The 26,987-nt window shown below is 44.5% G+C and overlaps 1 protein-coding gene across 12 annotated transcripts in view; it reads left to right on the forward strand.

Moving 5' to 3' along the window:
* The first annotated feature begins 3,846 nt into the window (after window positions 1-3,846).
* cdc42bpab (CDC42 binding protein kinase alpha (DMPK-like) b) overlaps window positions 3,847-26,987 on the forward strand; it is a 72,972-nt gene continuing 49,831 nt past the window's right edge. For 6 of the 12 annotated variants that reach the window (XM_085133887.1, XM_085133885.1, XM_085133889.1 and 3 more), the window contains exon 1: window positions 3,848-5,165. In XM_085133887.1, coding sequence (XP_084990013.1) covers window positions 4,988-5,165 — 178 coding nt within the window. In that variant the 5' untranslated portion in view covers window positions 3,848-4,987. Of the gene's footprint in view, window positions 5,166-26,987 lie in introns of all 12 variants that reach the window. The other 6 variants (XM_085133880.1, XM_085133883.1, XM_085133884.1 and 3 more) reach the window with 3 other exon arrangements.

Raw genomic sequence — 26,987 nt, forward strand, 5'->3', positions numbered from 1 at the left:
AAGAAATTGTGCAACTTACAACAAGGCTCGTGGCTTTCAGTTGCTGCGCTGAAACGGTTTGTACAGCAGAGGACGCCATGCGCAAGCGCGTAGAGGCTTTAAAGGAAGCTTCCAGCCCGAAACCCCCATTTGCGCTGTGTGATAATCATGACGACGTTAAATAGAAGCAGGATCGACACTTGGATTGATCATCGAGGAAATAAATATATGAATAAATGTACAGTTAGATTCTTTATTACACTTATTGCTTTGTTCTAATTAGACCACTTCTGACATCTGAGGTGAACATGACCGCTGAATTGTTCATCGTGACTTTTAACAGGATACTTGCAGTGCTTAACAAATTTATTAACCTGCTTGTCAAAAAACAAGAAAAATATCTCATAAATCTGTCGAGCACTTGTTTAAAATGACCTTATTTATTTTATTAAGAGTAAATGTGAAAATTCATGGATAACAGCAATAATTGTAGTTTGGCATTAAAAACAGCATTTTGATTTAACACACTGGTCGATTATTACAGAAATATCAGAAATGACTTTGGTCATTGTGACACTTCAGAGCAGAGATGCAAACTCGTTTTACATGAAGGGCCACAGATAAGCCACAGTGACCTGGAGTGGGCTGGAGGAGTCAAACGAACCTTTCTGTGACATTTAACTACATTTAATCCCAGAGATATAGAACATAAAGAATTTCAACAGCAAACGTCAGTTTTTCTACATGAAACGTGTAAAATCACTGAAAACGATCATATTTATATAACATAGTTTTTGTTCATTCACAGAAAATGTTCTTTCCCCCCCAAAGTGTCCAAAGTACTCAGCGAAAAACAGGAAGTTGTCTGTCATTTATTTGTTTATCCATTACTGAAATACTTTGGTGTAGCATGAATGGCCATGCAGGAATCTTAGTCAGCAAAAAACGTCATAGAAAAGTTATAAATACAGTTTAAAGTCAAAAAATCATCGATCCTCGCAATCAAAGTCATCCAAAGTCGTCCCTGCAGTCGGATTGGAGGCTTTGGCGGGCAGATTCTGGCCCCCGGGCCCTATGTTTAACACCACTGATTTCAAGTAAATGTTGCATAAACCTTACATGTTCTAATAGATGTGTAAAGCACTGCACGCAGTGAGCAACCATCACTGTGACAAACTGTTTTACAGGATATTCATTCTTTCACCAAAATGACACCTGATTGATGCGAGGACATGAAGAGTCCGAGTGTCGACCAGGAAGGATTTCACATTTCTACGAACTTTCAAGACCCCTGTCACACAAACTCTGATGGGATCAGGTCTGCTGAGGCACACGTTTAATTTAAGCATTTAAAACTAACTACAGACGTTTTACATGAACACATGAACATATTTCACCTACCAAACACGTTTTTACGATATTAATGAGGACTGAGTGTCGTATCAGACTGATTAGATCCTGCTCATCACACACTTCACATTACCAGAGCAGGAAGTGACAATTTTGGAAAGAGAAATAATAACAATCCTTCCACGTTAAATTACAAATACACCTCAGTATCAGTGAACGCACCGAGACTGAAGGCGCCTGGTTTCACTGGGTTTGGCAAAAAGAGCGTCCTGTGACAGGATCAGTAGACGCCGCATGATTTCTGCTTTCTTGCCACACATCATTTCATGTTTATGGTCGAGCTGCTCTCTGTCCTGAAGCATTTGGTGCTGTGCATTTTTGACCTTTACTGATAAAATGTGCTTACTTGTGAAGATTGAACATGCATCGATAAAACGGACGCGTTCAACATGAAATGTCCTGATCACATGATCCACACGGGCACACGAGACCCGTTTTCAGCACCATCACTGGAAGTGAAGGTTGTGGGAAATTGGCAGAAAGCTTAATGTCTCATGTTGGTGTGTAACTGCTCCCATTCACAGCCAAACTGGGCCAAGAGTGCAAAGCTGTGCAGAGTAACAGACGGATGATTGGCTCTCTGATGGGCTTGGTTAACTGTTCAACCCAACAAGGGTGATAAACATCTCCAAACAATCAACAATGAAAACTCAATCAAAGCACAGCAGTCTGAGTGCAGGCTGACAAACACAATCAAACACATCGAGCGTGTTGGAAATACAGCAACAACACTCGTGTTTGTGTTTAATAACAAAAGCACTCAGACGTAACTGCACCGCTGTTCAAAATCAGAATCTTTATTGACATCGTGCTTTCAAACAATGAAAATAGTTTGAAGAATAGTACCAGTGAAAAGACACTTTTAAGTGTTGTGTACAAGAATATAAGATAAGACTTTATTGATCCCACGACGGGGACATTTTTGCGTCACCTCAGCTCAGGTACAGATATCAGAAGGAAATACAAACATACACATAAGTACAATCAATGAAAAAAGTAAGATAATACACTACATACAATGGTAGCATACACAGTATGTGATTATGGATATGGTTGGAAATATGGAAGACATAAACTATAAGCTTGATATAACTATGACATCAGTTGATTTCCCTTTAATCAGGTGACTGCGTCTTATATGGTATGTTGTTGTGCGCTTACTTCATCACTTCTTGTGTCTTTCTTCTACAGTCAGGGGCCCTGAACTATTTATTTTCTTAAGTATGGAAGTTTTATGTCCCCCTTTGTTGGGGTGTGTGGCCTCAAACACCTTCTCTCTCCGTCTCCCTTCCCCCAAAGATTCAATAGGCTGTTATTGATTACTGGGTGCACTTTGAGCAGTGATAAGCACTACAAAGGGATCATTTCCAAACAAGGAATGATCAGTTCAGACTCTGAACTACATGAAACCCCATGCACTGTTTATATGCAAATAGGGAGGAGAGCATGCCACACAGACCCTTTTTGTGTAATTTAAGGTGTGACTGTGAATGCAAAAGCAAGACACATTTGGTAGATTGCATGATGGTTTATGGGAATCTGACTGTCATATTTGATGCATGTGGCTGTGTGAGGTGGCTCACTGTCACAGCTAGCTCGACACAGTTGCACTGACGCAGGCTGGACTGGATCTCGTTTAATTGCTGTGTTTGCGGTCGGTTACAGGGGCAGCAGTCATTGTTACTCCTGCGTGAAGAAAAAGACGCCACCAGCACACAGCCCGCAGTTCCCATTCACAATATTGACAACACCCCCTCCCATCAACACCCCCCCGCCTCTCCCATTCGCACAGCAGATGCTGTGACGGGCGCCATGATGATGATCTGGGATTTTGCCTGCAGCAGCAACCAGAGACGTTAGAACAGTGGTAGATAGGCCGCGAGCTATAGAGGACGTCTCGAGACACGGGAAACATGGCGGATTAACGAGCATGCGTGGAAGTTGGAAACTGTAAACGCGTTAGCTAACATCACAGACTGATAACCTTTTTGGTTTTTTTGGACAGCGTGGAAACGTGTTCAGAGACATCGTGTGAGAAATCAAACTGGTAAGACGAGACTGAAATATCCGCGAGATATCCACAACAGCAAACACGCTGGTAGAAGTATAACTTCCAAAGAAAAAACAAAAACCTAACAAAAAACGTAATCATTGATAATTAATTTTACTTTTTACTTAAAGTAATTTAATAAAATTTCAAAATAACTCCCCAAATAACAGCCCAGAAACATTAGTCCGGATGATTGGTCGCATACCGGAGAGACTTACTTCTAGAAGGATCTTCAATGGTTAAAAAAGAAGGTACGTATTTATCAATAACTCATAATTACGTTTCTGACGCGAGGTCGAGAGCTATTTGTAAGCCATTCATAATTTCCAGCAGAGCCGCTTTTCCCACAATGCAGCGCGGTGCTGCAGCGCACCAGAGCAGTGTATAGTGGGTCATCTTTTCAGTTTAAAGCCTCTGGCATCGAGCCGCTGGTAGCTGACTGGGGAAAGACGGCAAAGCAGCGAACGACCGGCGGGGGAGACTGGCGGTGCAAAGGGAAGGACGGGGGGGAATTTAGGCTGTGTCCCGTATTTGGAATAAGCGAGGTTAGAGAATACAGCTTCCCCCTGACGTGAACCGAGCTTTTCTGTAACCTTCATAAGAGAAAAAAAGGAGCCGCATTTTTTCTCCTTTGACGGCTAACTTACAGGCTGCTGGTCGGAACTCTTGGCTAACCATCGCGTTTGAACTGTGAAGAAACTAAAGAGACGTTGACGAAGATTGGGATTTAAAGAACATATCTTCCAGCAGTGAGTTGTGAAAACAAGGGGATATTTTGCAGTTAGATAAAAAAAAAATATATATATATATACACATTGTCAGAGACAGACGGCATTTGGTTGAGACGTGTTAACGCTGCGTGTTACATGTCAACTCCCGGGAAAAGGGGGAAGTTATGGCATCAAGGAACGGAGAAAAGTAGCGTTAACGTTAGCTCCCTGCTTAGCCGAATAGCTAACCTAGCAGGCTGCTAAGCTGCTGTCGCCCTTCCATTCCTGGAGCAGAGGAGGGGCGCTGGGGCTTTGTAGCATTGCAGATCTGGTTTGCATTTTTTGGATTGCTGCAAGAATGGAGAATCCCAAATATTTGTCTCAACTCAGGGAGATGTTTTGAACGGCTTCGACTAGGTTATTTTAAATATATATTTTCTCTTAACGCCAGAGGAGAGCAGAAAACTGCCTGCTAACGCTGCGATTTCAACAAAATCAGCCGGCCCGGGGCAGCCAGGGTCTGTTACAGGCTTACTTCTTTTCTTATGCACCCTGTGAGGGGTTGGGGGGATAGGTATTAAAATGGGGAAGTGCTGCACGTCTCACGCAGCTTCAGGATACTGGCTCTCGAGAGGGAGGTCATGATTAGGCGGATTTTAACGCTTATTTAGCACCGGCTTGGCCTCAACGCGCAAAAGTTTGATTATTTTTCGAGACGTGCAGTGGCGAGAACTTTTCAAGGCCCCCCCTCTGCGCTGACTTCCAGGCCGAGGAGGTGTTTGCTCGTCCAACCCATCCATCACCATTGCTTCAACAACCCAACAGTGAGGAATAAAACATGTCGGGAGAGGTGCGTTTGAAGAAGCTGGAGAAGCTGATCCTGGACGGGCCTGTTCAGTCTAATGGCCAGTGCCTGAGTGTGGAGACGCTGCTGGATATCCTGGTGTGCCTCTATGATGAGTGCAACAACTCCCCCCTCAGAAGGGAGAAAAACGTCCTGGAGTTTTTGGAATGGGGTATGTATTCTTCTTATTTACTCCCTTTTTCCTTTCTTTCTTTGGTAAGATGATCAAGCTAATAATACTGTTGGCGCAGTGGCCCTCCCTTTCTCCCATCACATTCCTTTTATAGAAGCAGCAGGGCTCGCTTTGGCCTCCTCTTAACACACTGGCTCCCACTAAAAACTAAAGAGAGAAGGGGGCAAGCGAGGCCACTTTACTCTGCTGTAGTTAAATGTTTTATATGTTTTGGAAAAAAACAAAAGCATGTTGGAGGGTTAGACATTAAAACAGAAGGTGCCAGTTCATTACCAAAAACAGAGATGCTGTAAAATACCAAGCAATGATAAAAGAGGATGTATCGGCTGGTGAGCAGGCCTGTTCAGATTTGAAATGCTTCCGGGACGGGTCCAATAAAGATGTTCTCCCCCCTGCAGGCCGCCGTGTATTCCAGCGGGAATGCACTTATGCGAAGTAGATGGTTTTTCTGTCATCACGGCTACTTTGCATGTCAGTTTGTCTGGGTTTGTATGCACGTGAAGGGTAGAGTTGTCCCATCAGACAGAAATCACTTGCACACGCCCATAGTTTGATTAGTTTCTACAGAGGAGAGGAGGAGGAGGAGGGTTTTTCTGCCTGTTTTGTAACTTTAAGACTCCCCAAGGTTAGAGAAAAGGAGAAGAGCAGGAAGACCACACACACCAACAGGAGAAGGTGTGTGTGTGACATTGGGGTTTGGTTTGTGCATGAAGCAGGAATGTGAACGACTCACCTTTTTTTGTTATGTAGGGCAGAGGCCCAGCTAGCTGCCGGAGCATGCCTGGCTGCCTGGACTGCGCTGTCTTTTACAGCCCTGAGAGAAGGGTGGCAGTGCAGGAGCAAATCATTGACCTCACAGCAGAAATGTGGATTAAAACAAAAGGCAATGAGGCGACGGATTAGAAGGAAAGTGCTTGTGTGTCATATCTGCAGGAATCTATTTGTCTGTGTTTCTAAAAATACAAAAAACCCTCTATTTTGGCCCGTCAGTGAGAGACTGTGTCAAAGACAGACAGGATGGCAGTTAAACACGTGTTAAATCTTTTGGCTGTGGCTGCTAAGTTCATCTACCCCACCAGCCTCCATCTGGCCAACCTATCCTGTGCTAAAAACAGAGTTGTGCAGGCTGGAAGTGGCTGCATTTGGCCATTGTTCATGTTTTTTGGGGGAGTCTGCATGAGGATGACGAGGTACTTTTGTGCCTCTGCTGAAACATGTTTCCTTTAGGACAGTCAGTTGTTGCCCCCCCTTTGCTAGTTCTCAGCTGATGTCCTGCATCAAGTTGGCTTTGCAACAATGCCAGTGAGCCCGAGCCTTTAAGGAGAGGCGCCTGAGTGCCAAGTGGTGACTTCATCGTGACATTTCCCTGTGTTGTCACTAGAAACTGAGCTCTAGCAGACACAACATGCAGATTCAAGCTGTCATAATTGTCTGGAGGTCCCGTGCTGCTTGTTATTTACCACTCCAAAGGCACTGATATTGAACCCTCCATATTTATGCATTTTAATAATGTAAGTTGAAATGGCTGCTCAAACAAAGCTACGCTGTCCAGAATAGAAATGTGCCGTAATTGTAAAGTTCTAATTAAAAAGGGCCTTTCAACAACATCCATTCAAAGGTAGCTCTTAAGCTTGTTCTCATCCTCTGCCGCACACGTACAGTTACCGCGGCGGACCAGGCAGTTTTTCTACTCTGGGCTCTGAAGGATGTCACTCAGAGAAGATATGACCTTACATGGTTCTCTCGTGCAGCGCTGTCGTTGGCAGAGAATATCCACCCACGTGCAGTTCATCCTTCTGTAGCGGACCCAACCCCCGGGCCTCGGACCGGTCCGTGAGTCGTTTGGTACCGGGCCGCGAGAGTTGAGGCTCAGGTGTGAAATGTATAGTTTTCAGGGTTTTTATCAGTTTTCAGCGTTATTTTGTTATCGTTTTTATCGTTTACTCGGGTTTCCTGGGTCTTTTCACGTGTGTTATGAATAAATTTTCTTTTTTTCGGTACCGGTACTAGTTTTATTTTGTTGTATTTATCCGCGACACCTTAAAGGCCGGTCTGTGAAAATATTGTCGGGCATAAACCGGTCCGTGGCGCTAAAAAGGTTGGAGACTGCTGAGCTAAAGGGATGGAAAAAGCAGATAAAGTGGTTTCAGACACTGGTCGTTGTGCACCAGGCTAAGTATATAAATAAGAATTATTTGGACTTGTGAACAATCTTCTGGCACAACTCTTGCTGGATTGGTTGATTTAAACAAGTTGATTTCCTAGCATGGACTTGGCTTTTAAGCGTAGTCTTCAAGTTTACAGTTTGCTTGAGACCGAGCTTAATGGTAGCGTGCGCTGTCCATTTCACAACTAGTTTTGCTGTTTATTTGGAATCGCCGTCCTGTTGGGACACCCAGCTTTGTCCAGATTTCAGTGTCTAGCTGTTGAGTTGAAGTTGAAAAATTTTCCATCCACTTTATGCAGTGTAGCAGAATAATGCTAGTACCATAGTGCGAGGGACGGCGGCCTCACACGTGGTTGTCCAAGCATCTCTCTCGTCTCGTTGGATCATAAAACGTTTTCTTTTTTTTTCAGAAGACGTCTGAGCTGAAAATTTCAGTTGAGCTTGAAGGTGTTGAGTTTGGAGCCGTGGCGTCTTTCTTGGTTGGCGCCCTGTCAGTCCACGCTGATGTGAAACTTGCTTCACTGTGGACAGTTTCCAGTCCGTGGCCCGGGTGAGCCTCGGTGGTTCCCAGGCTCTTCCTGAACTTGTATATTTGAGCCTGCGTGGATCAGATGAGATCCAACGCTATTCGCGCCTATGATGAATTGTATGTAAACGACTGTAAACATGCCAGTGTGTGACTGCAGAAGACACTGTGGACTCAAACCAATTTGCCCCAGTGGTAAACGGCTGGGAAATCCTGTCCAGACAGATGTCCAGGATGTGTCACTTATCTGCCTGTCGTGCTTATCTGCAGCTCTGATATATAAACAATTAAAGATGTAGCTCAGGGATTTTTTTCCTGCATAGAATAACGAACATTTCCCCAATCGTGTGCTGTCCAGAGCCGAAGGAGTCGAGCGCTGTAACAAAATCATTTCTGTAACTATTTTTGTGAATTTGGGGTTAAAATGTAACAGACTTAGATTTGCAGCACTGACAGGTTCAGCTTATTTGCAGTGTTACTGTTTCTGAACCAGAAGAAACACCCTGCTGCTGGACGACTAGGACAGCAAATAATCACATTTCTTACATTTGTGTCATATTTCATATGTAGTTGGTTAATTTCACTAAACATTTCAGCAGCTCAGCTTTGAGTGTTTCCCACAATAAGACTTGGTCTGGCCGGCGTGTTGTGACCAGCGCATCGGTGGTTTTTGTGTCAATTATGATTTCCTCACAGCCCGTAACCGTTCATACTGGGGCTTGAAGCTGAACTGTAGGTGTTTTATCCGAGTGGTGGTATGGGAATAATAACAGTTGTCTAGATCATCGCTGCATCTACATGATTTGCCATATTTGAACTGTGTTGGTGTTTAATCAGTTCATCCTTATGAAATCCAAAGGGCTGCTGCGTCACCACATCAATGACACCTTTCAGTCTTTAACTATATATTTAAGAGTTATTCAGTGAAGAGCTCAGGGCCAAGAAGAAACCATTATAAACTGACTCCCAGGTGGTCTTTTATCATGGAGGAGATGGACCAGTGAAAGTGATTCAGCTTTGTCGGTAGTTAAAAACAGCGGCGTAACAGTGAATCGGTTCAGACAATAGTTCTTCCCTCTCGGTGGAAAGATTTGAAGGAATCTGCGTGTAAGGTTTTAGCCCTGTGATAACGCACGTCCACGGCAGCAGACCACACCTCTGTGGCATAGCTGCACAAAAAGTATGGTAGCACTGAGGTCAAGTCTCGTCTTGTCCTCAAAAGTTTTGTGAGCGTCACCACTCCCATGTTTTTCTTCTTCTTGGCAGAAAACGCAGCCACAGGGTCAAAGGAAACAAGCACACCTGCTGCACATGTAGTGCGGTTCTCAGGATTTGGACACTTATTAGCTAAATGCTAACCAAAGTAGTGACACAGTGCTGTTATAGCTCCTTATTTGTACTTCAGCAGAGGAGCCAAAGTGCACGTGACCAATAGGAGTCTCTATAGGAAACAGACTGGAACAGAAAGATGTGTTAACACGTACTCAAAACACGGTTTAATCCTACATGCAGAAAAATGGTTCAAGATGGGCCCAGTGAAACCTAAGACCTGCTCAGCCTGTGAGCACTCGGCCTTTGTGCGGCACACAGAGGCTGCACCTTCGCAGCTGCCCTTTGTAGCCGAGCCGCAGCGCCTGCGCGCCTTTTTGCTAATGCGGCGCAGCCGTGACAAAGGTGCAGCAGCGTTCCCCTTTCTTCCCAACAATGTTTATGAAGCGGAGAGGAGGACAAACACGTGGAATGGGTTTGCTTTTCGTCTTGTTGGGTGACCTCATTCCAACTGAAATGGAGACCCCAACATGACCTGCAGCCACCGGGAACCGAACACGGGAAAGTACGCTGCACATCACAGCATTTCCTGCGTCTAGCAGCTCAGGCCTGCGCGCGTGTTTATTCACTTGAAGCTGAAATTCGGTCTGAGCCAGCAACTCTTCCCCCACACTTATTTTAAATTAATTACGCTGAAATATTTCTGATTAAGCGGATTAAGAGTTAACTTGAAGAAAACACTCCTTTTCTTTCTCAGCAGCTGAGCTACACCTACGGTCTTTTTCATGGAACAAGCAGCAGATGAATAACGGATCAGTTTGACTGTAATTCCTTTAGTTTCACATTGATCCGTGGCTTACGTAGGCAGGCGCCAACCCACCCATGATGGTGATCTTTCCAATCTCACCGCGCGCTCCATCTTTTTCTCCCATCGTCACCTCCTTTGTGTTTAGCACCAGTCTCACTCCCCGGTTTGGCTGGCAGCTGAGTGAGAGTGGGCGGCATTGCCAGGCCACAGTTGGCAAACATGGGGGAGGCTTGCTGACCTTTTCTCAGTCCAGACTCGATGTTAGCCTGCAGTGGCCAGCTGTTCAGCTGCAGCTGATGTGTGCTCCACCCTGCAAGGCTTTGGCAGCGTGCAACACACACTGCTCGCGGTGGAGGCATGCACACACACACTCTTATTATTGTGGTTTCTCATAGTGCACAGACCTGAGTCCTTCCCTGTTTTTCCGTTATTAAAGAAAGAGCTGCCACTTAAATCACGCTGCTTCCAAAGAAGGATTTTTGGATCACATAGTTTAAAGTTGTGTCCACCACACCAAAAACAACCATGTTCACAACACTTTCTAAGCCTCAGCGTTTATACACTCGGTCCCTTCCACCAGACTGTAACCTCTGCATTAAAGATCAGCGTCGAGTTGGCGTCGCGCATAAAGGCCAACTGATCCTGGGGTTTTTCCCCTCAGTCAGAAGTGACCATATATAGATAAGAGCAGGGAGTGCTGAGTTATCAGCTTATTACTAAGGTATAAACAAGGCCAGGATTTGTTCTGCCCTACATTTTGTTAACTGAGGCTTCATTTACTTGAGTCACAGTTTGTTTATTAAATGATAAGTAACAGTACAGTCATCTCGCCCCCTCACAGACCCGTGCAGAGCTGGTAGAAGTAGCTTGGAAATAATCACTGTCCATCAGGATGAACTTGGTTGGTAGTTCGGTGACTTGGATTAGCAGCATTCAAAATGAGACCGCAGTGATGCAATAAAGAGAATCTCTGTACAGTTTTCATGAAGCAGGAAATTAGCTTTTAGACTGAATCTAGTTTGTGTGCAAAATGGGTATTTGGGCTAAAATGTGGTGTTTTAACATGGGAACCTACGGTTGTGGAGACTGCCTCTGGTGGCCATTTGAGGGATTGCAGGTTTCAGCACTTCATTTTTAGGCCTGGAGAGCAACATAAACTAAGCTATTGCAAGCTGCTGTTCCAGCTGTGCTGCAGTAGCCGTCCTTATTCACGCACAGGAAATGTACATTTTTATTTTTGCTCGCCTGCGTGGTGGATCGTAAAGACACAGCAGTGATTTATTGTGTGCAGACGATCTGGGTTTGGGTCTTTGACATTATGAAGAATCAATAAACGAAGTAACAGAAAAGTTGCTGAAAAAGAATTTGAGATAAATTGTAATTGGGTGAGAAAATATTTGCCCCTCAAACAGGAGTGATGTGGAGAAAATGCATTTTATAACTCGAGTTCCCTAATCTGCGTATCGAATGTCAGTATTTGTGTCAGATATTAAAATCATGTTTGGCCTCGATCAGCACATCCTCCTGACGCTACAGCTGTTCTGCCGTTTCCTGTCTGGCTGCCCGGTGGCTTTGGCGGGCACAGTGAACAGGAAGGAACCACAACAGTTCGGTGAGGTGCTCCGGACCCAGCGGGTACATGATGTCATACGAGGAAGCGGGGACATCTGTATCGCATTGTGTCATTGTGTGCTCTGTGGCTCGCCGTGTCCAGCGTTTTGGACGCAGCAAGGTCACGCTGTTTATTTCCTTTCTGCTGAATTCCTTTTTCACAGCGACATGCCTGTTTGCTGCTCTCATAAGCTCTCTTAGTGTTTGTCACTTTTTCACCCCCATGATCACAAATGCCAGCACATGTCTGAAAGCACAGATGATGGAGAGGCCTGTCCTGCCCTGCTGTCTGCAGCTTAGTTTTTGGACCCAAAGGGGAAACTGCTTACCCTTTCTTAGACCACGTATCCTTGTTCTCCGCGTTTAATTTACTCCTCGTCTGAATTAAATGCGGAGCAGTTCAAAAACAATTCCCTTGCGCCTGAAACATGGCAGCTTTGTATGCGCAGCTAAATTTGCTCTGCTGCTGAAAGTTACATTTTCAGATCATTCTTGGGTAACTCGAACGCACCACCTCCAACCAGTTAGCTTAACGTCAGCCAGGGTCTGTTGATGCACAGGATGTCCAAGATTCCTGTTCCGTCTACTGAATATTGTTCCTGAATTTGGTTACATTAAGCAAAGCTAACAAAATGTTAAATCGTCAACATGTCATAGTGATATCATTTCTGCCATTTTTGGCGAGTGGAAGTTCTACATTTTACAGAGCCCCTCTGATGACATGGTCCAAAAATAAATAAATTGCGGCCACAAAATACAACTTAGTGCCCTCGAAATACTTATTTGTGGCCATGAAATACTATTTCGAGGGCACGAAATAGGTATAACATGTGCACAAAATGCTAATTTGTGGGCACGAATTGGGTATAACGTGGCAACGATTTACGCATTTGTGGCAACGAAATAGATAACGTGCACACATCATATTGATGCAATTCCTGGACAGCTGCGTAGAGACATAAGCATGAGTAGGCTAAACCTATACACCGTGGACAGAGACGGTATGATTGGGTTTTATTTTAGGCTGGGGATGAGCTACTAATGCATTTTGAAAAATCTGCAATGCAACGAACCTTTATTACAGAGAGACATTTAAACAGGAAACTGCGAGCCCAGTTTACAGACGTAACCACGACCTGGACGATAGATTCTATTGTCAACCAACTGCAAGGGCCTGGGAAGCATCACGGTTATCGGTCAAGTGTTTCGTGCCCTCGAAATAGTATTTTGTGGCCACAATTTATTTATTTTTGGACCATGTCATCAGAGGGGCTCCGTAACATTTACATTTCATTGCTAACTGATTTCTTGCTTGAACTTTATCTGTTTCATTAATGGGCAGATTCACCTTACCTGTGCTAGCAAAGCTGGCTTTTTGTTTGGAGTCCACTCTGGGGGACGTTCACCAGGGTAACACGTGTGAGATTGCACATTTTCAGCATATTCACAGTTGGCCTTTTAAACACTTGGTTAATCTGTTGGGAGCGTTGTAGGCAGAGAAATGCTTGTTGGTAGTTGTGTCATCAGAAAGTGGCAGGGGAAGGCTTCTCAGAGGACGGGCATGAAGCTGATCAGCCAGCCTCTCAGGACCCCCGGGTCTGACTGCACATGCCCCCCCGCCCTTCTCTCTCCTTTTTCCACTTTTCTCCACTTTTCTCCACCTTCATTTCACATCGTTTCCTTTCTTCTTCCTCCCCTCACAGTGGCTGCTAGTTGGCTTTGGCTGACCTCCCCACTCAGCTGTCTGTCCATCACTGCAGTGTTTGCAGACTAAATGAAAATGAAGCTGTTCAGCTTTTGGCTCGTCATGTTTCCTTTCCTGCTGCAGCTGGACCAGGAGTGCAGCCTTTCTTGCATTAGCACAAACTAAGTCATCATTTCCATCTTTTTAGGAGTCGCGTCTTGTACTTGGTACATAGTGCTCATATAACCTCATTCAGGGCTTTTACTTAAGTAATTGCTGCCAGTTTGAAGCTGAGGGGAGTTTGTTGAGACTCGATGTTTATTGTTATTCTGCGCATGCTGAGGGAAACAAGTTGGTCTCCTCCTGTAATGACTCTTAATCTCAGAGGAGCAATTAGTCAGCAACAGCAAGACTTACCGAGTGGACAGCAGTCACACTCATCAACGCCACACACTGACCAACAGTGTGTTCCCTTTTCTTTGTGTTTTTATTTAAATGTCGTCAAAGGATGAATTTGGGGAAAACTGCTCGACCCCTTTCAGCCCATTCAGCTGAGACGGTCCCATCGCCAGCTGGCGAAGGCGCTCGCTTGCATAGTTTTGTCTTTTCCCATACTCACTCACTGAACTGGAATTGTGTCACCGGCCTTACTGAGGAAACAGAAAACCATTTTGCAGGGATATTGGAAAAAAGGTCTTAGAGGCGCATTTCAAAGACTAGTTCATTAAAACCACACGGAGTGTTTATGTGAAGGATTTTGAAAGTCTCTTCATGTCAGCGTCTTACATTAACTGCTCCCTCTCTCTGGAGTCCTTTTCTTCTGTGCTGTGATGGACCTTCGATGTGAAACGTTCCAAGTCTGGAGAAAACGTCACCTTTAACCACCATAAAGTCACAATAGCCACAGTTTCAATGCATTTTCTGCTCAGTCCAGCTCAAACTGTTTGCACACTGTGTTGTACGTAATATTTAAGGAAGGTGTTGGTGCTCTTTGGTATTCAGCAAGGTCAGATTTCTCAAAGAGGGAAAAGTTCAACTCTGAGGTGCAAGTAGCCTAAAATCATCGTTCTTCGTTGTTGTTCTTTTAAACCCACATGTTCCTGTCAGCTGGCTGACGTGCCAGCGGCCTGACCCTCCACTGCCTCAGACCTCAGGTCAAAACCTCTTAGTTTAACCTCAGCAGCCTTGTCACTGCTTACTCGTTCACAAACATGGGAGAAAATTGCAGCGTGTGATCTTCCCTGGACCTTTGGTTTCTCCTGCTCCCAAGTTTTTTCCTCCTCGTACAGAATCTTTCTCTGACATCCAGACGAGGAGCCAGGCGATTTGGCCTAAAATCTCATCGTGGTACAGGCCGATGCCCAGAGCCTCTGCTTGTCCAGGCTTGAACTCGCTGCCAGCAGGGAAACGATTTTTTCTTCTTCAGTTTATTTGACATCGGCTCTGCTAATGGGAACGTGTTCCTAATTTATATTTCCTATTATCTCGTAGTTTGGATGTCGCGTAACATCGGCATTTGTCGCGTCCCAGTAAGAATTCATTCCAACCAGATGGGCATCCAAACTCAGGCATGTGATATGATGTTTTCTTCAGTTGTTGGGATGTTATTTATTGGTTATTGCACCAGCTGTGGCTCAGCAGGAGGAACAATTAGGCAATCAGTGCCATGACGAGAGTCCCGCCACTGCACGTCACAAGTTTCGGTGACACTGTGCGGACTCGTTTTCAGTCGACCCTGAGGTATTGCTAGTGTAGTTTTTATTTTGCTCTGCTGTGTTACAACCCAGCGTGGCTCTTCATATGGCCACCAGTCGATGTCGTGGAGCCCTGCTTCGTGGATGATGTGGAGGCAGTCTCTGACTTGTGATGTAAACACTGTCAGGGTTAGCTTGATCATTTTAAATATCGTCAAGCCCCAATTTTTACTATTGTCTTCAGTACCTTTGACTTTGATGCATCGTTTGCAGCATTATTTAATTTTATGTGTGTGAATGTGAGTGTGTGTGAATGGATGGATGACTGAATGTAGTGTAAAGTGCTTTCCTTGGGGACTAAGTAAAGCGCTACACAAATACAGGCTATTTACAATTTTATGTGATGGTACTACAGCATTAGTAGTTGAAGATGTCATTTTGATGCAGTAATTGGAGTTTAAAAAGCTTTTCGTTGGTTATTTTATCAAAAACCAACTGAAATCCCAGCTGATGGTTGGAGTGCAGCACCTTTAACTAGCGTGGCTGCTGCAGGACTCTGTTGTCCCCCCGGCTGCTTTGAGCAGAGGGCTCAGCTCTGTGTAAAAAGCGCTGACTCAGGCCCCAGCCCCTCACGGCCGGGCTGCCTGTGGAATTTCGAGCTGAGGTGCAACGTTGGAGAGAGCGGCAGCTGTTTCGATGAAGCCGGGTCCGGCTTTTTGTCCACCACTCGCACAATCGCTCTGCTCCTCTCTGTCAGCTCTCACTTTCTTTCACTGCTTTATTCAGTCCAGTGCTCCACACCTCTTACAGCACAATATTCCCTTTGCCTCAGTGTCCTCTCCTCTTTTCCTCTCCTCCTCTGTTTCTCGCCCTGTTTGCTCTCCCCCCCCCCCCCCAGACTGCTGCATCCCAGCTTTGCCTGGTGACAGAGACTGCTGGCTTTGCTTGTGTCTGTGCAGGGCAGCAGTGCTACGCGCTGTGCATATTTGTTCATACTCCTCTCTTTCTCAGGATATGTTTGCACACTTTACCTTAACATGAAGTGCATAAAGCACCACATGTGTAGCAGCTGACAATGCAGACAACCTTCAGCATCTTGACAGGACGGAGCCGAGCTGCATCCCTGCTAAAGCACACACTTTGATCCTCTATCGCATGCTGTCATATTTGTAAAAGGAAACTTCATGCCAAAGAGAGAGGACTGGTATTTGCCCTCTGAATTTGCTCAGACTAAATAAGGACTGAACACACCAGGGGCCAAATTAGCAAGAGCGTTAGAACAGTGCTGCAGCCGCTTACAGCCAGACTATGAAATCCCACAGTTGCTGAGAAATGTAGCGACGTTTTTTATCCACTCTTTGCTGTTTTCAAAGTAACTGATTTTAATTGGGATTTTTTTCTATTAGATTACAGTGGTGGACGCTTATAATAAATATGACCACATTTTCAGATGATGAAGTTGGTGTACGTGCAGGTAATTACTGCAATACTTAGACGCGTTTCAAAGGTTTGTTCTGTATGATGTTACTAAGAGATCAAATTTTCTGGTTAGGAGGGGCAGCCAATCAGAACAAAGCTGGATTAAAATAACTTTGATGAACTGAGGGGTAGAGCAGGGCCCCACCCACTGATTTTCACTTAAGCAAGCAGCTGTTTTTTATGTGCATTAAAGTTATATAAACATTTAACAGTGCAAATGCAAATTCCTTGCTGAAAGTTTAACCAAAAGGCATTTCCAGTGGAAATGTGCTGACATATCCTGAGCATAACCATGTATAATATCCAGTGAAGTTAAAAAGAGCTGCTTTGCAACATTAAACTGCAGTGTGCCAAATTAAAAAAGTCAAATATATATTTTTCGGACCATAAGGTGCACGAGATTATAAGACACATTAAGTGAAACAAAGCAGTCAGAGAAATCAAACTTTATTCAAATCATTCTTCTTCCTCCACTTCCGTAACATTGATTCATTAATGATGTATTCTATCACAGCTGCTCTGTTCCCATGTTGTTGTAGTATATTAATGACTAACCTCGTATTGTGGATGAATAATCTCAGTTGTTCTCCTGACTGAAGTTTGGTCCGTTTACAGCATCCTGCCATGTGATTGCATTTGTCTCTAACCATCAGGAACCCTCACGTTAACTTTTATCGAGTGGAAAGAAGTTAGCGTTCATCCTCCAGCTTCACTGTTTATGCTAACATAGCTGTGTCGCTAGCAATCACGTATCACATCATTATAAACCAGCTAGCCCAACTTCAGTAACCCTGCAAACGTCACTGCTGTTTAGTTTTCGGTCTTCATTTATGTTGGAAGTGACAGCAGAGCTGTACGTTTGAATTGTTCACAAATCTCTCAGTCAGAACATGCTATATCATGATTAAGTAACTAGCGAAACTAGCGAGCTAACTTCTAATTCCGTTTTCATGGATGTTAAACTTCATAGTTACACCTGGTAAAGCAGCCACGCTGATCATTTTATTGACGATGAAAGAATTTAGACAGTTTAACTCTCAGTGATGCTGCAGTGTTCGTTTGACTTTGGGACCTGAAGGGGGCGGAGTTTAGGACCCAGATTACTCCCAGATTTACGAGCACCTTAGTCTGACAAACGCGGTAATAACGACGGCCCGCTAGCATGCTCTAGCAAAAAATGTGCTTTGTTGTGTATCTAACGGACGAAAGCTAAACCAGTTCCACACCAGCGAAGCTGCAGCAGTTTTACAAACCAGTTCTGGTTCATCTGTTTCACTCAACGATCCGCTTTCGTCCTTCTCATTCTCCGTCGCCGCCGTGCTTTTTCGGCATGTGCGTATGAAAACAAAGGCACTGCGCATGCGCGTTTTACCCATATTCTATCGCCATATTTTATTTTCTTATCGTTGCCCAACATTATACCGGTGTTACCGTGAACGGTATGATATGGCCCTACTGAGGGGTTGCACCAAGGACCAGTATAAGATAAAAAAGGATTATTTTTAACTGCCAGGGATACAAAACTACTCCAGTAGAGTCCAGGATTCGACTCTACTGGAGCTGGAAATGAGAATTAAAGACAATTATACAGACTTATAAAAGTATAGAGGCGCATAGCCAAACAGTGGAAATTAATAAGCATCATATCGCACATCAGCATCTTCTCTGCTGTAGGAATGCAGCTGGTGGATAACGGTCAAAAACAGTAATCGAGCTAATTGTGCTGTAGTTTAATCGGCATGATAACACACACTGCACTCAGCTACGAGTAATGCTGAATTTCTCTTATTCACCCGCTCCTTGTCCCATACATTAATACTCCCACCCACACATGACTCAGTGGATTCACTGAACATCTCACTGTAGCTCATTTGTCCGTGATGGTATGTGTTAAAGTTCCTCGATCGGCTTTCCCCCCGTTTCCAAACGATGGACGCTGTCAGTCATGTGTGCTTAGTCAGACCACTCTGGGACACATAAGCATTCAGTCTTGCAATTTGTGGCATTTCGGCTCAATCTTCTTAACTGGATAATGAGAGGGGGAATGTGACAAATTAGGCGAAGATGATGAGAGCACGAGCAACGAGGACAAGTTGAAATAGTTGAAATAGATTAGGGGAGCCCACAGAGTTGGCTCGTATCGGTTGTCGTTCTTTGTGCCTCTGTGCTGCTTGCTGACACTGATCAAGTGTTGACCTTGGCTCGTAGCGTGGTGGCGAATTTGACAGTGACCTGTCTATTTTTAGGCCTGTCTTTAATATCTACGCTGCTTTATGCATTTATGTCTCTTGCACTCGTTGTTCTGACCTCCTGCCTTCGGAGACACATGAGTCAAATAATGTCAGCAGCTCGTCAGCACAATTCTCCATCTTCCACCTGAATGGCGGTCATTCAGGCCGGCGGAGCTTGCGTGCAGCTGATTCGTTGTCTGGGCGAATTCTCGATGATAAAACAAAGCGTCTGTGCGATGCTGGGCAGTCTGGTTACCCAGTGTCTCATAAGCCTGTTTGTTCCACACGGTGATTTGGTGGTTTTGTGGATACGTGTGTGAGAATGGGCGACCTGTAATGCACACAACTGAGAGACTGACTGTAAATAGACGTCTTAAAATTGCCCCAAACATTAAAATGAATTCTTTGTGGTTTGACGAGCCCACAGCCCACCACGCCGTCCCTCTCCTGAGAAGCCTCTGGTGGAAATCCTGCGGTCGAACTGATTGTCATCTCAATTGTTTTCCACTGAGTCGTCTCTGTTGTTCACCTCTATATATAGACAGCTGCCTCATGCCGTTTCCTCCCTCTGCTGAAGGTCAGCGTACAGACAAAACAATCGGGCATCACCCCAAATCCATTTTTTTTCCCCCTCGGGCAGTTAAAACAAGACCAATTAGGTGCTTCATTCATTTTTCCTTCCTGTTCATTGATTGGACAGATTTTAAAGTCGACACATGTGAGTAAATGTGTCATGTTTGTTAGAAGGAAACGTCATGTATATCAAATATTTCTCAGCTTGGGCTTTTATTAGAAAGAGTGTGTAGCGTTTGTAGCAAGCAACTGTGAAATCAGTGAGGTTTATCTAAGTGACTTATATATCATGTTTAACCTGAGTAGCGAAAGACGGCGGTGGGTTTGAAAACGATTAGCCGGGAGTCCGGTGTTCTCACGGCGCTAGTTAGCCTAGCCCCCGGCTAGCTATCGAGCTAGTGGCTAACAGACGTCTCCGAAAACGTTGGAGCGCTTTTGAAAATATGTGGTGTCTTGATAAACTGAGCAGATATTTGAGGTTTACACAGCTACATTCTCGCCTGAAAATATGTTAAACGTTTATTTTGTGACCCAGAAAGAATAATAAGAGTAATATTAAAACTAACTAGCTGCCGCCATTGTTGGAAACTGAGCTGGGCTGCGCTATGAATTCTGGGACCAGTGTTGCCAACTCCTCAGTAAGGAAAATCGCTATTGGCTGTCCTAAAAGTCGCTAGAAGTCGCTAAATGACGTCATCACCTAATTTGCATAATTGGTCATGCTAATGTAATTGTAACCTACGCTGTTGGAGAGAGAAATAACATCGTGGACGAGACATAAAGTGAGCAAAAAACGTCCTAAATGCATTTAGAATTTATTTAGAACTACAAATTAAATTTCTTTTAGCAATTATTGTTTTTTTTAATGTCACAATTCCAACCCTGCTCCTTTACCCGGGCTTGGACCGGCAAAAGTGACCCGAAATAGGCACTCTGGTGGAGTTACTTTGTGTGTGTGTGTTTATAAGTAGTTTTAAACCTTGTGATCCACAAAACAGCAACAACAGTAAAAGAGTAAAAGAAGAACTGACTGCGTTACAGCACCCACTGCTTGTTGAGAGTAAAAGCGATATGCGCTTTCACGTCTTTTTTTAGCGACTTTTTCTAGAAAAAAAGTCGCTAGGGGGTCTGAAAACTCGCTAAATATAGCGACAAAGTCGCTAAGTTGGCAACACTGTCTGGGACACAGCTTCTTCTTCTTCGGGGTTTAACGGCAGCTGGCATCCTTGTACATGCAGTGCTGCCATCTTCTGTTTCAGTCCGTTATTACACTCTTAAATCCTACTACTTATTCCTGCGTCTTTTGGGATCTTACAAAGCTTCAAACGACGCGTCGACTATTAAATTAGTCGTCGACGATTTTAATAGTCGACGTAATTGTGAGTAGTCGACCAATCGTGGCAGCCCTACTCTGATGTGCGGATTATTAGTACATTAGAGTCTCTGTAAAATCACAAAACTTTATTGTTGGCCATTTGATTCAATTAAACTGGCACTATTTTTACATTGTTTTTTCAACTCCATATTTTGAGTATGATTCTGGGACTTTCATCTTTTCTGGTTTAAAATAATCCTTATTTATTTAATGCTGGGCCTTGGCTTAGGCATTCGCGAAACAGGCTGTTCTATTTCTCCGAACCATGCAACTTGAAGCGAGGATTCTTCTGACTTGATGCTTGTAAACGTAGCATGTTTATATGCTGCAGAAGAAGAAAGACTTTTATAGGCAGACAGACTCTAAGTAACTGAACAGTTGGGGTGTTGAGCAGACAGTAAGCTGGCCATAAACACAGATCCTTGATGGAGGCTTTGCTTTGTTTTAAAATTTCAAATATTTCATAAATTTGAAAGTGCCTCACGTGTGACGAGGTGTAATAGTTTCCAATAGACTTGAATAGCTTTCTGTGGGCAGTGTCAGCAACATCTGCTTTATCTGTGTTTCCTCTGCTTTTCCAAATAAAGTCAGCTTCTTCTGTCAGAGGCCTCGTTCTCCATTAGAAATGCAGGTTGTTTCTTTCACCCAGCAGTAGGAGGATGATGGGAGACAGTAACGTGACCCTCAGCCTGTGCACACCCACTGCAGGTGTGTGGAGGCGGAGCAGTACCTGGTGTTACTCCACGCTACGTCCGGCACTGTGCAGCCTGCGGTTATCAGCATGTCGAAAGATTCGGTTTGGGCGATCACCTGGGGTTGTCTCGCATCCTCGTCAAAACAAGTGGCTGTCCCCGCTGCATGTAGCCTCCCACGCTGACTCAATCTCCTTATCAGTGAGGTCATTTGCCCCGTAACTGTTATCTAAGTGTCTGACGGCTATTGTGCGGCCGCTGTTTGTTCTCACAGCTTACAGTGGCGAGCTTGAGCTCATGGAGAATTCCTAAATGGATCAGACCTGAGCTTCCCTGCCTGGTTAACTGTTGGATAGATCCTATAATTGGTTTTCAGGTTAATTTGAATTTAGTGTAGTGGTTTTGTGCCTAAATAAATGATGAATGGATACAAGAAGTCTGGTTTGTTCTGCAAGACATTTAAAGGATTATTAGCTCATATTAATCTCTGCTTACTTTGATCATTTGTAAGATGAACCTGGTTAGTCTCTGTAATAAGGGCTTGGGAAACACCCAGCGCTGCTCCCTGCCTCACCGCTCATCCCTCTGTGGTGGTCATGCACGTACCTTCCCTCGGCTCTGAACAGGCAGCACGTCCTAACTCGCCCAGCTGTTACCAGATGAATATTTTCAGCATGCTTTTGGTTACAAGTCCCAGCACCGACACCTTTCTACTGGAGGTTATAATTAGTAGCCGAGCTAGTATTTTTCGCAGTGAACGGGACTGGTTGTGGCCTAGAAAGTGTCTGTTGTGCATGGCTGCAGCAGTGGGAAGTGTATATATAGCACTTCAGTCCCCTCCATTTATTTTGGGAGCAGAAAGCCGTAATTTCGTGGTTTTCTCCATATTTCAGTTTGTTAACATTACAGCCTTCCCAATATTCAGTTGAAAACGGAGGGGCCGCCATCTGGACTACAAGACTGTGGCAGTGTGGGGGCTCTAGCAATGACTTACTTTGTAACTTGACAAAGAACTTTCTGTGTTAAACTGTATTTTTTTGGATTTTGGTGTGAACTCATCCTCATGCAGCGATCCTTGAGATTTTATCAGTTTGTGTTGCTTTCTCAGGTGGTCCAATAAGGTGCACAGACAAGACGGGGCACATTGTAAACTAAAGTGCTCTTGGATTAGGGGCTATTTTGGCTCTCACTGTGTGATCAACTATCGCCTCATTTACTTTGTTTGCTGGACTGCAAGTGAAACACAACTTTTCTGGTTTTGATGACGCATCTCGAGATTAGATAAAGAAATGATGACTGAGAATGACTTGATGCCTGCTCAGTCATCCAGGTGAGGGACCCCCCCCCCCCCCCTCCCCAAATTGATTCTGCGCACATGGACGTTTTCAGTGGGAGAAACGTCTGGTCATTGACCCAGGTGGCTTCTTCAGTCTCAGCTGACTGCAGGTTTCCCGACCTTTGAACAGTACTTCTGCATAGTGACAGGAACGAGCACCACTGGGGGACAGTGCAGATGTACTGCAGAGTCCTTTGTTGAACAAGCTTGAAACACGTTCAAGTCTTTTCAGCTGTCGCTATGTTTCATATGACTGGAGTACATTTCTTGGGCTCATGTTGTTTGGAGCATTGTTACCATCTAAAATGAAATGATCATTATGAAGCTTCAGATTCGACTGAATCTTGTAAATTGTTGCAAGTATCTTTTGTAGTGACGAATCCACTGTGGTAGCAGAGGGAGGAGGACAGAATGGCCTGTGTGGATTATCGAAGTCATTGTGGTTTTGGCAGTGATTTCATGAGTTGTCCTTTCTACAAAACCATGAAAATAGAGAATGGTTGTAGAAAAGTTTCATTTCTGTTTGCTTGCATTGACAGCTGATTCATTTAGCTTTGGTGCTAACTTTCAGCCAGGTTTGGTAAAATGTGGTTAGCTCGGAATATTCCTGCACAGATACTGATTCAGAGGATACGTAGAGATGTCCAAGAGGATGTAGAGGCAGGTTTTCCGCCATGACAACAGGTTTAATTTTTGCCTGCTTTTTTGTATTGTCACTATTTTTCTTCTCGTGGCCGTAGCTCCAGGTTCTTCCTGTGAGCATGAGCGTGAACATGCCTACCTGGGCAGCGTTGCAGCGCATGAAAGGGATCTTGGGTCACCTGCATCATGATACATACACGGCGCCAGAGAGCTTGAACACATCTTAATGCTAAGGAGAAAAGACCGTACGTCTGTAGATCAAATGGCTCTTGGGGTGATGGCAGTGGAAGAATTTTCCGCATTCCCTCCTTTTACTGCATCTTTTTATTAAGCATGCCTTTTCTTTTAATGGATCACTTTACCTGTGACTTGAAAGTCTCTCGTTCTGTAGCAGAGCCATGTAAATACTGTCATCATTGTCGGCCACTTGGCTGTTGATTTAGAGCTCTTAGGAAATGTACAAACAAGTGGGTGCCTTAATCCATTTGGGTGGATCCATTTATAGTATGGGTGGTCCCATTGGGAATCAAAGCCTTAAATGGTGCAATGTCAGTGCTGGGTTGTTTTAGCTGTAGCACTGGAAAGAGGAGGAGAGGAGCCCAGAAAAGGCAATAGGAAATGTGTGGTGTAATCTCTGTCAGTGTGTTGTGACATGTTGGTGCTGGAACACCACTGGCAATAAATTCTTGCCTTGTTTAAGTGTCTGATGACTTTAATTTAACTGATGTTGAAATTTATGAACTGCTGCTGGAACTTGATGCCATGTCTAGTTACATTGCTGCGTGCGCGCTGTGCCAACTGGAACTTTTACGCACACGGTATTGGAAAAACCCGCCTGTGTTGCAGAACGCTCCCGCAGCACATGCTCGGCATCTATCTTGTAACCACCCAGTAGTGTTTTCCTTTTAGGCTGATGTGGGAGCTCTGCCCTGTACAGGCACTAAGACGCTGCCATAAAGTCATTTGTTCCTTGGACTGGGAAACGAGTCTTGTGCTGGCAGTAAAATTCATACAGCTGTCACGGTTTCTCTGCTAACATCCACCTCTCTCCAACATGGAGATGTGTTCAGACCAAACATCACATGCATGTATTTTTAAGTCCGTTAGAGCTGATTGTCCTGGCAAAAGGAGACAGACATGCCAGGGATTGATCCCTTTCAACCACCTGATTTATCCTTCTCTCCCCATCTTCATTAAAACTTTAATAACTGTTATTTACTCTTTTATTCACGACTAACATTCCCCATCTCTAAACAAATGTTTTAATTTTAGTTGTCACCACTTGATAAAAGCACATGAAAGTTTAATTTATTTGCAGTAACAGGTTAGTATAGCATAAAAGTTAAGTACTTGTGTCATTCTCCGGTATCATAGACATCACACTTGTCTTTTTCTTTGCTCCTTTGCTTACACCGAAGCTGCTAGCTTGTAGCTAGCTCTGAGCTTTGGATTTCTTTTAGCTTTTGCCACTTTCCCTTTGTTAGCGTCTTTACGTTTGGGCGACCGTGGCTCAAGGGGTTGGGAAGCGTATCTGTAATCGGAAGGTCGCCGGTTCGATCCCCGGGCTCTCTGTCCTGGTCGTTGTGTCCTTGGGCAAGACACTTCACCTACCGCCTACTGGTGTTGGCCAGAGGGACCGATGGCGTGATATGGCAGCCTCGCCTCTGTCAGTGCGCCCCAGGGCAGCTGTAGCTACAACCGTAGCTGCCTCCACCAGTGTGTGAATGTGAGAGTGAATGAATAGTGGCAGTGCCTTGAAAAGCGCTATATAAATCCAATCCATTATTATTATTATTAAAATGTCCGAGTTCAGATCAGTGAAGTCGATTTAGGTGTCTGATTAGCTTCGTGTTTATTCTTTGGCAAACTTCGTGTTCGCTCACAGGGAGAGATTTTATGCTAATTGGATATTAGCATGCTGCTTGTGCATGTTCATCATGAATGGGACGGACCAGCCTGCAATCAGACAAGATTCCAGTCTGGGATTGGAACGCTGGAAATCGTCCAGTTCCCGTCCCTTGCCAGTCAATCGGTGCATCTCTACCAGTCATACTGGTGGCCTTGATTTCCAGTGCATCTGAAGCATCAATTTAGTTATTATATGTTGTAAGCTGATCAAGACTGTATGTGTGACTTGAATTGCACACCACTGTGCTTGGAAACCTGTTGTTATCGATGTGCACTATCAACACCATACAGAGGAACAATGCAGCACCTGGTGCTTCCACCACCAGCAGAGCGGCAGACAGTAAGGAGAGCCGGCCGAGCTGGGTAACAGCCTGGCAGGCTCCTTTCATATTGGCTCTTTATCTGCAGATGGTATCAGGACGCTGTGTTGACACAGAATTGTGTAAATCGACTTGTTTGCAGTGCGGGTTGAACAGGTCGATGTGCTGGTTTGGAGACCTCTTTGAAGTCCTGTGAAAACTTCCTGTACCGCCAGCAGAAAGTGATGTAGCCGCTTTTCTCACATCGCCTGGCCTGGGTGTGTGCTCGCTGCAGCAGCCTGAGCTGTAACACACACTAGATCGGATCTATTGTTTTGTCAAGCCCTGCCCTCTCCTTTTCTTTGGTGTTTGAGGTTTTTTAATATTTTGGGAACATCCTGTTTGTGTGTTTAACGCTGTGGGGCACAGATTGTTTAGTTTAAGGCCTTTGACCATTCCTGCCCTCTTATTAGTGTGACGGAGCAGGAAAAGACCAGGAATGAGAGAGAGAGGGGGAGCGAACGGGAGAAGGGGCTTATATGTTGGTAGAGATGAAGGCATGGGAAGGAAAAGATGGTCAGGATGTTAGGGAAGGGAAAACGACAGAGTGGAGTTTGAGGTTGGTGGTGGTAGAGTGGGGCGGGTTGTGCAGGCAGACACCACTGGGAATGCTGGTGCAGGCAGACACCACTGGGAATGCTGGTGCAGGCAGACACCACTGGGAATGCTGGTGTCGCTGGTGTGCACACTAGTATTAAATACAGTTTAATGCTTAAAGGCTTGTTAATGTGTTATAGAAGCGACTCCTAGTTTTCCTTGTGATTGACTTGGTGGCGTAGGCCCACATCTATGGCAGCTAACATGCATCATACGTCACAATCTGTTTTCTTGGCTTCTTCCAGCGCCCCATGACATCACCTGTGAGTTCTTTGCATGGACACACAAACCTTTGGGCAGGTTGAGCCTGCAGCACATCTGTTGGGGGCGTCTGGTTGTGACTGAAAGGGGCCTGGTTGTGTTTCCATCTGTAATTTGTGTAATTTACTGGATGTTTTAAGCTACTTGCAGTTAAATTGCTAAGAGTTGGTTTCTGAAGAGCCTCTGGCTCCGAGTCCTTTTCCCTTTTAAGGACGAGCTTATTAGCATCACACAGCTTTCATTTTTCCTTTGATGACCTTGCTGTACTATTTATATAGTCCTCACTTAATAGTATTTATTCAGCCTTCATTTAACTGGGAAGTACTTTTGTAATCAGGCAGCTGTTATTTGTAGGAGACCAAAGCTTTGTGTTTATTTATATAAAATAGGGCATGATGGGTGTGGAACGGTTTATAATGGCAGCATTTTCCTAAAAATAGAGGATGAATATCTCATTCTTCACGTTGTTAGCTGGAAGCTGATTACACCTTGTTTGGGAATGACGGCTTTATGACCTCATTCCAAGGATAAAGTAGCAGAAGCAGGAAGATGATACAGGAGGTGGGTTTCTGCTGACATCACTAAGATG

The sequence above is a fragment of the Neolamprologus multifasciatus genome, chromosome 15 (genome assembly GCF_963576455.1).
Source record: "Neolamprologus multifasciatus chromosome 15, fNeoMul1.2, whole genome shotgun sequence".
Classification (NCBI taxonomy): Eukaryota; Metazoa; Chordata; class Actinopteri; order Cichliformes; family Cichlidae; genus Neolamprologus; species Neolamprologus multifasciatus.